Source organism: Ptiloglossa arizonensis, chromosome 5 (assembly GCF_051014685.1).
Source record: "Ptiloglossa arizonensis isolate GNS036 chromosome 5, iyPtiAriz1_principal, whole genome shotgun sequence".
NCBI lineage: Eukaryota > Metazoa > Arthropoda > Insecta > Hymenoptera > Colletidae > Ptiloglossa > Ptiloglossa arizonensis.
The window spans coordinates 24431062-24443490 of NC_135052.1; the positions used below are offsets into that span (position 1 = coordinate 24431062).

Here is a 12429-nt window from a genome sequence, read left to right on the forward strand (position 1 = left end):
GTGAATGCATGTGTTGAGCATGATTTCAGATGTATATAAACTATTCTATTCTATAACTATCTGAGGTTCAGGTTGTTCAGTATGTTCTTTGAAGCTATGATAAAGCTTAAAACTTCCAAAATTGAAAAGTATAACAGAAAATGTATATTTTCAGAAACATTTCCTTCAAATATACCGTATTTCAAGTAAAATCTTATTCAATGAATAAGAGTTACTTCCTCTATAAAGAAAAATATGTAGAAATTACATTTTAATATATTTTCGAAACAAACTGAAAAAAAAAAAACAGATTATTTTTGATCCTCACTTTTGCTTATGTATTTTGTGAAAGTAATTTTTAATGACTATATACTCAATTACAAAGTATTCTTAGTAAAAGTTATACACAATTCAAGTACTTCTAATTTAAGCTATTTCAACAAAACTGATATTATAAAAAGTATGATGTTTTCATCACTTTCGTGAGTATACATAATTCTATTATATAAAAGCAGCTATGTATTTAAATTTCTGGACTAAATACATTACCAATAATAATCTGTATACCTAGTCATATTGGAAAATAAGAAGTATGGTTGAGGGTGAATTGTTGTTTCACCTAATTACGTTTCTATTTATATTAATATTTTGTGTAATTTTTTTAACGAGTTTTACCCATAAGAGCTATATGATAAAGAAAAATGGTATATTTATACATGCATTTATGTTTAAACAAGTACTTTTATGTAATTATTCATAGTAAGTGTATACATTGAATTTTGCATGTGTGTTAAGTTTCTTAACAGGTTTAAATATTTTGTTTAAAATATTACGACATTACTGTCACTGGTTTTGTGTTAGTCTTTTGTAAGACAAATTGATCATAACAAAAATTTTGGACCATGAGCACACATATACAATCTTTTCTACTACTCTACTACTAAACAGACTGACTACTTTTTGAGTAAATATTTATGTGGCATTTAAGGGAATGGAATGATTGTACAGGATATGCGTGATTGAAAATGCGATACATTATATTATGTACATACAAATTATAAATGCATAAATGAATAAGTTGTCGTACTTGTTATGAAGATTTTCAGTTCAGTTGCGATTTTCTTACAAATAATTTTTTCTGTTGACTTCTTTTTATAATGTCAATCTACTGCGTCAAAAATGAAATGATCTTTCATAAATAGCAATCGTTCCACAAAGAATATTAGCTAATACAGTTACTTTCATAACATATTTTTTTGTACATCTTCTATTTAAATAATTTGTATGACAATGTGTATAGATTAATGTACAAAACTGCTCACAGTTCAACTGGTCACCATATAATAACTACCATACAGTTGTAACACTTTGAATATGTTAGAAAAAAAAAGATATTTTACCTTTATCGAAAAGTCCTAGTTGGTTGTGCAGCAATAAATAAATAAATAAATAAATATTTACGTACAAAATGTTTCCAGACTTTTATTGTACTCCATACTTTCTGCAAGACCTTCAAAGTTTATGTTAACATAGTTTTCAACCATTAAACTATTTGTTCATATATAAATATCGTATGGCACTATTGTTCAAAGAATGAGATACGATTTTTTCATATCTCATTGAGTACATTAATATGTTCATGCTCCTATCAGCAAGAATACAGGATTTTCGACGTAATACCGCCAAAAATTCGAATACCTCGCCATGGTGACGCCGTCCACTACTCGATGATCAGCAGCCCAGCTGACGGAAATTATATTCGCAGTTATCACATTTTCCTTGTCGTCGAATTGCGGCAGTTTTTGTATTTTTCCAAACGCGCCAATCACAATTTGCGGAGGCAGGATCACCGGTTTCATATATGTACCACCAATCTACGAATGGCGGTTGAACAATTATTTAAATGACATATTGACGACACGTGATCAACAAATCGATATTAATGAATCCTAAATCGATCACACGAGATACATTAAGTAGTGACCGTTCTCGTTGAATCAGAATTACATTTAAAGCGACTACAAGATTCAGTTTGACCGTTTAACGAATCGAGGCCACTTCATTTGATGGCGATTTCAATTTTTTTTTTAAACAGCTAATTACGTTGTCGATGTTTGACAATGAAAATGTTCCTCGAATTTCTGAAATCTACAACAGCAAATTCTCGTGAGTGATTCTACAGATGCATACTAATATACCATATTGTACACGCGCGCGCACGCACAGACCTAGTCGTATTATGACATGGTAGTGTCATGTTATTATCTACTTGAAATTTGTTTCTTGAAAAATTGGAATTGCAAAGTATAAGGATAAGAGATAATTTTAGATTTAAATTTAGACTCGTTCGCTAATAGGAACAATCATTTTTCTCTAATTAATTCAAAATGGACTCGGTGTCGAGGGAAATACGAATTAAATTAACAACTTACGTAAGTGTGTCTTGAAGAAACACGCGAGATCTCGTACAATAATAGAATATATCTATACTAGGGTGGTCCTTCGTTTGATCGTTTCCATACCGGTAGACAAATTTGATACACTATTTGGAATAGCATCAGATCGGCGCTTATGTAGTTTTACAAGTTGAACGTCAACCAACGTACAACACACTTTTCTATTATTCAATTGAGCTAATATTTTACAGGAGTTATTCTTTTATCCATTGAAATTTTTCCAACAAAATTTCGACCATAGTTAAGAACCACCCTACGTATAGATACGTATACTTTAATACTTTATAGAAGTTATTTTTTATGTATTAAAATTTTCTCTCCAAAAATTTGTAAATAAAATTTCAACACACCGAGATTTAATTTAATTAAAAGTTTTGGCTGAAAATAATTGAACTTACGACACCAATGTTGGACAGCGAGAACGTTGTGTCCGTTAAATCATGAAGCGGTAGCGAGGTCTTCCTTCCGAGTTCCTGAAGTCTGTTCAGCTCCTTCGCGATCTCCAAGATGCTCAGGTTCTGAACGCTTTTAATATTCGGCACTATCAAACCTTCGGGCGTATCCATAGCGATGCCGATATTATGATTTTCGATGACGCGTATCGTTTGATTGTCTTCGTCTAGCCACGCGTTAAGCTGTGGCACTTTCTCTAACGCTCTGGAGGCTGCCTTCACAAAGAAGGGCATCAAACTCAAAGAGACACCTTGTTCTCGTAAGGAGTCCTTTACTTCGTTCCGGTAATTCATCAATTTACCAACGTTGCACTCGTCACTGTACACGAAGTGTGGTATGCTCTGCAAACATTTCGTTTTTACGTATATTGGTATTACCTTCCGGTGGGAATAATGGAACATTTACTCGGGGCTTGCAATTAACGAGGGAAAATACGCGCTATATTTGGACATTAATAATAACTGAGAAACGAAGCGGTCAGGACACGTTAGGCAGGTATTTTCTGTAACGTTTCAATCGTATCTCGTCTGTCAACGTTGACGGGGAAATTCAGCCGAATGCTCGGTGCTGAATCGATTGCTATCAATCGCGTGTGTCAACGTCAGTTTTAGACAACGCGTCTCTATTATCAGTTTCCTGTGATTCCCTTCCCTACAGCGTTTCGACCGTTGATGGAAAAAACGCATCGTTCCTGTAACGCGCAGGATATTAACTTAGAACCTTCCCCGGTTTTGTTTTGTTTTCATTCGCTCGTTCCCTCCCCTCTCCCTTCTCTCTCCCCCGTCCGTCGAGACCCTTTGCTGCGTCACGGTCATTTAATCGCGCAATCAGCGTTTGCTCGTCGTGCCATTAACTTCGCACTTTGCGTGCGCATTGTTTTATAACGATTAAACGACCGTTTACTCAGCGGTCGCGAAACCACGTGGGCCAAGCGATAAGCGAAATTCTGTTAATTTCGCAATTTACACGTGGCCCGTGTTTTAAACCGCCCGTAGTTTATAGTAATTTCGCGGTCGCAACGCGCGCGTTATGACCCGAACCGGAATAGATTTTCAGTTTCGAGAAAAATTAACCTTTAAAACAATGTTGAACATGTATGGCGGTGAAAGTCAAGTTTTTCGTTTGAATTGACACTTAAGAAAAGATTTTTGATTCGAGCAGTCGAAAATTGATTGTAGAGATACGGTGGGCCAGATTAAAAAAATATCTTAAAATTTTTATGAAAAATATTTATATTTTGTCATCGGCAATTATTTGAATTAAATCGAAAGTAGCAAAATATTTTACGACACTTGTTACGGGAAGTATGAGGGGAAAAAAGAAAACGATAAAATATATTTCCTTGAAATTTCCGCTTTTACGATTTTCTCACTCCCCTTAAGTGGCTAGAAATCCAACTTACCAGAGATTGCGTCATCGTTTTCCACATATGCTTGCTATAGCCTTTTATCGACACCGCCTTCCCGGCTGTTGATTTTTCCTCGACCCTCTTTTCCGCGGAACTAGCAGAAATTTTTTTTTCCAAGTGAGCCAATATATCCTCCTTAAGTACTCTGCCACCTTTGCCCGTAGAAACGACGTCCTTTAACTTGATATTGTTCTCCATGGCTATCCTTCTGACCGCAGGAGTAGCCAGCGCTTTTTCTACCCCATTTAGCACCACGTGTTCCATTCCCTCGCTCACTGTACTGCTCATATTTTCAGTTTTTATCGTCGGCTGTGGTTTGTCTTTGATCCTTTCGGCTTCTGTGTTCCTATTATTATCATCCAATTCGATGTCCAGTAATGAACTACCTATCAGAGCCACGTCGTTTACCTTGTAGTGCACGGTCTTAATTAATCCGTCGTAACGGCTGGTAATCGTTACAGACGCTTTGTCGCTTTGGACCTCGCAAATGTTATCGAATTGAGACACCCGGTCGCCCGCTTTCACGAACCTGTGCATTCAAATGCGTCAGACACAGTTCAGTTGTCCTTACGCTACATTTAGGCTGAAACACACTGTAGTCAGTCGGCATGTACATATCTATTACGTTACGTCTCATTATTCGAAAGTGATTTTTACTCAAAAATATAAGTAAATGTATCTTCCCAAGAATGGATATTTCGTGGGGAAAAATGGTCAATAATTACAAAGATTTTGTCGAGGGCATAATGGTCTACGAAAAATTCATTGTTTTGCTCACCACTCTTTTATAGTGACGTCTCGAATTCCTTCTCCGATATCCGATAGTTTAAAGGGAACGACGGTTCCGCATCGAAAGCAGCTTACAGAGAGGAATCGACATTTTTGATCGCGTACATTCCTACCCTAAATAAACATGGATTTCTTTGTGTATTCGTCAGCAATAACTTGGAAATCCTTACTCCTGTCCAAGTAATTGTACATATCTTTTATCGTAGTGGTCTTTACAGTGGAAGCGTCAAATGTTTACATTAAAGTGAAACCTTCAAATGTATCGTGACATTGTATATCTCGTTTTAGCTTCAAAGGAAAGTCTTGATTCTACCAATTAAAATGTGTATCGGAAAGAAAGAAATGTTTTGATTGGCGCGGAGCTGCCAACGAATGAATACTCACGGATATATTTACGTAACATTTGGCGCGAAAAAGTGTGAACAACGTACGTAATCAATTATCGATTTACGATCGATTCGAACTGAAACACCAAACTTTATTTTATTCATTTAAGAGATAAAAGAAACGTAAAATGCAATGAGAGACACAATTAATCTGTTAAAATTGTTAAAATAAATATAATGGTCATAATATAGTATCGTTTGATAGTATATTCAATTTGAGTCATACATCTGGCAGCCATGTTTGATTTAGAATTTGACTTGTGCGAGCACGTTACGAGCAATACAGTAAATAACAATAGTTAGGTAAACGATCGTTTGAAAATCAACTTTAGAGAAGCAAGACGTGAGGTAATTCAACTTCCCTCTGGATAATTTAAATCACTTTGCTGATTAAATCGCCTATTCATCGGTAATTTATTTTCAGTCATCAAGACGGCTGGCAATCTTAATGGACTCGACGGAGGCAACGCTTCCACCTGTAAGTGATAAACCGACCACACAATTTTTTAAGATCTCTGTTTAAGAAAAGGAAACACGTATCGCAAATTTGTGTGAAACACTTCAATACATTGCAAACATTTCAATTACACAATTATTTAGTTGAACAATAGCTTGCATATTGCGCGAAGACATTATCCAATCGCGGTAAACTTCTTTAAAGATTGTCCAATAGGAACGTTCCTTACATATCCGTACGGTTTCTTCTTCTTTAACACGAACGCTGCAATTCGCAATTCTACGGTATCCGTGATCGAAATTTCAAAACTGTCAACGCGGCGCAACAACTAATATTCAACCCGATACGCATTCCACTCGAATCAGATTAGAAGCAGGATCGAAGTCGATGGAAATTCAACTCGAAACCCGTGCAATTCCGTGTCAAATCTCTTTTACATCCAATGCAAAACGTGACGCTTTCGCGGAGCTTTGATCGGTCGAGCACACCACGTGTTAATTTCATTTCTGCGCCACGCTACGTGTTTATTGCTTTAGTAGTAGTTCTCTGTCGTATAATTTGCTTGGAACCACAAAATGGAGTGGCGTCGTAAGAGCCGGCTTTCCCTTGCAGAACATATCGGCACTCTAAAGGTTAAATAAGCTCGATATAAACTGAATATAACAAGGCTGCTAATCAATCCGCGTCACGGCGATTAAACACATCTAACGACACGACGCACGGAATATTTGCACTTTCTTGCGTTCTCTACAGTCTAAACCGTTCGTCCCGCTTATTCGATATTAAACACAATAAATGCGTTGCGATTCTTCAAACAATAGTATGTGAATGCCGTCCGAACCGTATGTAAACACAACATCGAAGGTCTCCGAGAATAACCGAGAATGTGCGACGCTGTCTCCCCATGGTTTCTATAATACATGATGTTGATTTCTTTCAGTGCATCGTTTCTTTGTTGTATTATCTTACCAGGGCCACTAGGGTCGTGAGTCGCCAGGTTAAAGCCATCAGTTGAATTCTTGTCGATCCCAGGTGTGTTTTTCTCTTAGCGTAATAACACACTCCACCGGAAAAGCGGAAATCGTCGCGTTATGTGAGACTGTCCGCAAAGAACTTTCATATGTCGGGTTTCCTTATCGTGTACGCTGTTATCGAATTTTATACACACTTGTGTACTGACATTCGGGTTATTTATTACGCAACGGTAGCGGCACTGGTAAACATTCAATGACAAAAAACGCGATACACTTTTTTACTATACTCGTGGTTCGAATATGTTTTTTTAGGTTCTATCGTTTGGAAAAGTTCGACATCGTTGATAGCCGAACAAGGTTTATCTGTGGCTTGATTCGATTTTAATTGTATTTAAATTTCATGCACATTAGATTTCCATCCAAATCGAAAGACCCGGTCATGGATACCGATTATCGTTAAATAAAACTATTCGACAATGATGTTCGCGTCTTCGCACTCTTGCGGCGGTGTTTGCAATACAAAATGGAATACCCGGAGTTTTATGTTAACCTATTTTGGGGCGCCTACAGAATATTTTCGAAGCTATTTTTCTCTCTCTCTCTCTTTCTCTTTCTCGTTGTCCGCGAAAATTGGGCTCTGCATGAAATACGGGTCATGAATATTCTTATACGGGTCGTCTGGTAATAAGACGCGATTGAATGCAAAACCGACTTCGTACAATGGGGGTGACGTGTATAAACGTCAAGCATAAAGTTTTTCGCGAGGCTTTGTGAGTGAGAGGTGGCGATTAAACGAGCTTTGTGTTTTTTGTCGTGTATTCATATTCGTTTGTGTATACATTTCACACGCGTTGCTTGTCGAGTAATCGATCAAGTACAATGAAAGATCGTCGGTAACATTCTTGACTCGTCTATTCGTGTAAAAGGCAAAAACGTTTGCAGTCTAATTTATCGAGGCGAGAATAAAAGATTCTGCGAGGATCGATACAGTCGGATAAGTTAATCGAGATTGGACATTGCAACGGAATTCGATTTTCTTCGCTGGGTATTATTACCATCTGCCGCTAAATTGCTACCTAATTGGGAACACGTGTTCGACACTTTGCTAACAGTTTTTCTATTACCGACGTGTTTCCAGGTGATGCTGCGCGACTGTACGTTATCCTTGAGGATATTAAAACCAGGCTTCTGCGATGCAATCGGTTATCCGGGACACGGAGCCGAAAGCGCCAGATAATTTGATTCTCGTTGCGCTGCTAATTTATCGGTCGCTAAAATCAGGTTACAGTTCCATAAGTCATGAAGCAAACGTGACGCTTGCGTCATCGAATCTATGTATGGATTTTATCATCGTTCTGAACGGAACGCGAATTATTTAACGGAATATTTCGATAATGCCTTCACCGGCTTTTCAGGTTATATAGCTTAACGATCGCGAGCGCATCATATCCCTGATACAGCTCCATGTTCTGACGCATATTATAAATCTGGGAGGTGAGCTCGTTAATTTTAATGCGGATCAGCAAGGAATCGGAGGTAGGTCGTATATTTAATTAGTGTTCGGAGTTTTATTCGGAGTGGATATTTACGATGCATTCTGGATTTAGACTCGGAACGGACATTTAATTAATTTTTCGGCGATACTCGGTAGAGGGAAGCAGGGGAAGCCAGGTTACGTCGATAATAAATTCAAGAGTTCGTTTCGACGGGGCAAATCTATTTCAATGCTTTCAGTGTTATAATAAAAGATACAAAGTTATCTTTTGTACGATACTTCGGTTTTTTTTTCGGGCTTCACGTTGAAGTATATTCGTTCCCCATCGCGTTTACAATTCGTTACACTCGTTCTCAACAACGACAAAATTTTTTGCGAAGCGCTCGCAACTACTCGAGTCATTCGCATACATAGTCCGTGAAACGTCATCGAAGATTACAATTTCAGGCGTGAAATAACATGAATTGGTACGGAACAATCTACACGCTCTCTACGGTATCTAATATTTCGAACTAAAATACAGTATATCGATTTCGCTACGTATATATCGTTTTATTTTTTCTCCGGTATTTAATTCGAGACACTTTAATCGTAACGTTCGGTTTTGCAAAGAAGGGCCGGGGTTAACGGAAACTTTCCAAATCGTTTGCGTTTGGAATTGCAATCTTCAAGGTTCCACACGCGTGTTCCTGCGTTTACAATCATTTTGACTAGTTGGAAATGTAACATTCTACAAACGTGTTCGGCATTGCAATTTTTGTTGTTTGTTTGTTTCTTTTACGTGTCTTCAGCTAAAAACTAAATATCATTCGGCGTCTTAAACAACGAAATCGAAGTGTCGCAATTGAACAGGTTAATCGTAAATCCTAATATTGGTCGAGCCAGGTTGATGTTCGCGTTAAAGCGATTCGTTTATTGTCTATCGTTCGTGGAAGAAGTTAGTATACTGAATTTGCACGTCCCGTTCCCGGTCTAGTTAAAAATTTTCCATCGTTTTCATTGGCTCCGTCTGATTCTTTTGTAGTCACGCTCGCGAGTATCCGGTTATTGTTCTATAGTGTCGTACGGCGATCTATCGAATTGCACTTCATTTCTATCCTTTATTGGCTGTTGGTAATCAACAGTTTCGCGAATGATTTGAGAGCAGACGAAAATATGGCCTTCGTGTTTGCGATTGACATCGTCGCTTACTGTTCGCACATGTTAAACATCTGAGACAGAAATAACACAAATAATTCTTTAACACGTTATAGACGCTAATCGCTGAGTAAAATAATATTAATAAATAGGGGACGGTATTGTTTAAGACAGAGCTGGGCGTTTCGAAAATTTTTTTTTAAATCGAGATCCCTCTCGAAGGTCGTTCGACTAGAAATCTGATTCGGGGGTAGTATAAACATTGTATAAAAAATTTTCGAACAAACGTGAAACGCAATTTGTTTATCAGTTGTCGAAATAAATTATTCGTTGTTTTTGGGATAGAAATCGATCGTGGCGCGCTCTGTGTCGATATTAGCACCATACCATAGTAGAAAGCACCATACTATAGTACAAAACACGGTACTATACTACAAAACACCGTACTATAGTACAAAGCACCGTACCATAATACAAAGTACCACACTATAGTACAACGCATCATACTATAGTACAAAGCACCATACTATAGTAGAAAATAGCTACACTATAACGATACTATACAATTTTATATCAGTAATATAATATAGTGGTATTATGATATAATGTGATAATAATAACAACACAATGGTACAACATCCGCCCAGATCTGATAAACATTTCACCATAAAGTTCACGGAAACGAATAAATGAACGTTTATGGAAATATTCGAACTCTTTTTCCACGAGTAGCGAGAATTGGAAACTTAGTTCGCGAGGGGAGGGTGGGGGGCGGTGGGGGTGGGGGAGGGGTCAATTTGAAGAATTTACATTTAGACTCGTCCCCCGATGGTAATCGATATTTATCTCTAATCGACGGAAAAAGAAATCCCGTATTTTGGACATTGGAAATTAAATGAACAACTTACGTAAACGTATCTCGAGGGAGTATATGAGATCTCGCGCAACGGTAATATATATATATATATCATATATATATATACTATACGTGTGTATATGCGTGTGTCTGTGTGTGTGTATGTATGTATATATATATATATACATCTCGCGGAATGTAAATATTTCCTCCTTCGTTCCGTCAACGATCTACATGGGAAGAATGGACAATGAACGTCGATCACTCGGACAAGCTAATTACATTTGCGCGAGTGAACCGTTTCCGACAGAATAATTCCTGGCACGAGCCACGATTTAACGACGTCTCTGGGCGAATGCGCGCCGCAAGAAAATTCGAATCGGTCGCCATTATTAGTCGCGATCGAATTTAATTCTCGCGGCGCGGCTTTAATCGCGTCAATTACTCGGTTCGTTAAACCAATAAACGATACAGCTACGTAAACATTGTAAAATGTATCCCTCTTTCGATCCCCCGTGTCCGAATGTTTTCGTGTAATATTCCACTCGGTCCTCTCTCTCTCTTCGAAAACAGCGAAATGAAAGAAGAAAACAAAAGAAAAGAAAAATTGTTTCCGTTTTTTCTAGCTCGCGGTCTCGTGCCGTCGCGGTTGCGTGCGTAATATCTATACATATGCGTGTGTATATCGTTTCATATATAATTCACGAAGTTAACGTTAACAGTAACAATAACGACAACAGTGATCGCGATACGAATGATCTCGATAATACGGGGGAGGGGGGTGGCGGGGTTAGGGTACAATGAACGTGTACGACAGTGACGATATGATCAGTGTTAATTAGACAATAGGCAACGTAGGTTTTCGTTTATTCGACGCGCAAGTGTTCGACCTCCGCGTTACACGCTTTACGTCTCACCCGCTAACGATTAAACACGATTCTAAGCGTATCTACTTTTCCACGCATTTCTCCATCCAGTCGCTCGTGAATCGCTCGCGGGACACACACGTCGCCCGAGCGCCCTCTCGGGTCTACGTAAATAACTCAAGCTTACTCACGGTAGGTCCATGCAGAATTCGAAAGTCGTCGAACGTCCACGCGTGGCCGGAGAAGGGAACGAGCTTCGGGACGCGACGAAATTCTTTGCAACGCGCGCCCTCTTTTATCAACGTTCGCTACTCCCTTTTCCGTTCGGTTATACATATATATATATATATATATATATATATATATATATATATATATATTTATATATATATATATATATGCACAACATTTCTCTGACGAACGACGGCGGAGAATCCTCTTTTTATTAGCACACATTCGCACTATTCACTCGCGGCCCTTCCGGCCGGTGTTATCGGTTGGCCGTTGGCCAGGATACAGCAGCGGTCTGAAATCTGAATTATGGGCCGCGAAAGTAGCTCTATAGCTGCGCCACTTGCTCGTTATTAGTTTTGGCCGATGTGTTCGACGCTAGGGAGATCTCCGTTACGCCCACCGACGTCTGCACAGCGGCCGTCAGCGCGCTTTGAAGGGGCATGCTCTCGCTGGTCAGCTCGCAGCCAGTGTCTGAAACGTGCATGTATTGGCCAAACGGGATCGAACTCGTTTCGCCGAACGATCATTCGGAACCGGAGATGGGAAAAATTTTATTCGCGGAGCGGACGACGAACGAAAACAACATGTAACGATTCCTTCGTCTCGTTCGCAGAGATGAATCTATTCGACGGGACGGTTAAATATTTATTCCTTCCTTGGGAAATGTTTCATCGTACGATTGAAATTCTAATTTTATATTATTGAGGTTAGATTTAAAGTGGAACGGGATAAAGTGCTGCGTCTTTTATTCGGTATTTGAAACTTTTATCTGGGCATGAATTTTACTCGTCGTTTAATGGATCGAGTAAGTTTTCCTCCGTGTGAAATTAGACAATTTTGAATCTTTCGTGTAGGGGAAAATTTTGATTAGATTTCGACGATCAGACGAGTTTCTATTTTTTCATAATCGATACGTCTTCGTGTTTCTTCGAGTTTTCC

The 12429-nt window shown here is 38.5% G+C and overlaps 3 protein-coding genes across 13 annotated transcripts in view; 1 reads left to right on the forward strand and 2 right to left on the reverse strand.

Annotated features, from left to right (window-relative positions):
* Window positions 1-1441: 1441 nt before the first annotated feature.
* Dbct (Dihydrolipoamide branched chain transacylase E2) lies at window positions 1442-7243 on the reverse strand. 4 transcript variants are annotated; one of them, XM_076312555.1, is made up of 5 exons: window positions 6898-7243; window positions 5075-5199; window positions 4291-4825; window positions 2834-3229; window positions 1442-1853 (listed from the first exon to the last, which is right to left on the reverse strand). In XM_076312555.1, exons 1-5 carry the CDS (start codon window positions 6934-6936, stop codon window positions 1617-1619), a joined length of 1332 nt encoding a protein of 443 aa, XP_076168670.1. In that variant the 5' UTR covers window positions 6937-7243; the 3' UTR covers window positions 1442-1616. The 4 variants fall into 4 exon arrangements, with proteins under 4 accessions (XP_076168670.1, XP_076168674.1, XP_076168672.1 ...); XM_076312559.1 differs by having other exon boundaries at window positions 4291-4879; window positions 5075-5194; window positions 6898-7242; XM_076312557.1 differs by lacking the exon at window positions 6898-7243 and having other exon boundaries at window positions 4291-4879; window positions 5075-5552.
* Window positions 5915-12429, forward strand: part of Atg4b (Autophagy-related 4b) — an 87329-nt gene continuing 80814 nt past the window's right edge. The window contains exon 1 of the mRNA XM_076312554.1: window positions 5915-5949. The gene's annotated coding sequence lies outside the window, so the exon portion shown is untranslated. The remainder of the gene's footprint in view (window positions 5950-12429) is intronic.
* Mglur (metabotropic Glutamate Receptor) overlaps window positions 8599-12429 on the reverse strand; it is a 76628-nt gene continuing 72797 nt past the window's right edge. For 7 of the 8 annotated variants that reach the window (XM_076312547.1, XM_076312545.1, XM_076312542.1 and 4 more), the window contains one exon: window positions 11636-11961. In XM_076312547.1, the coding sequence (XP_076168662.1) occupies window positions 11816-11961 (146 nt within the window). In that variant the 3' untranslated portion in view covers window positions 11636-11815. Of the gene's footprint in view, window positions 9609-11635; window positions 11962-12429 lie in introns of those variants that run through there. The other variant, XM_076312549.1, reaches the window with a different exon arrangement.

Excerpts from the sequence above, each read along its gene's own strand:
- Dbct (XM_076312555.1), bottom strand. The coding sequence starts at position 6,936 with ATGGCTTTAACCTGGCGACTCACGACCCTAGTGGCCCTG. Across the intron at positions 5,200-6,897 it reads TCACGACCCTAGTGGCCCTG|GGTAGGAATGTACGCGATCA; the intron begins GTAAGATAATAC and ends ATGTTTATTTAG. Across the intron at positions 4,826-5,074 it reads GACGTCACTATAAAAGAGTG|GTTCGTGAAAGCGGGCGACC; the intron begins GTGAGCAAAACA and ends TTGAATGCACAG.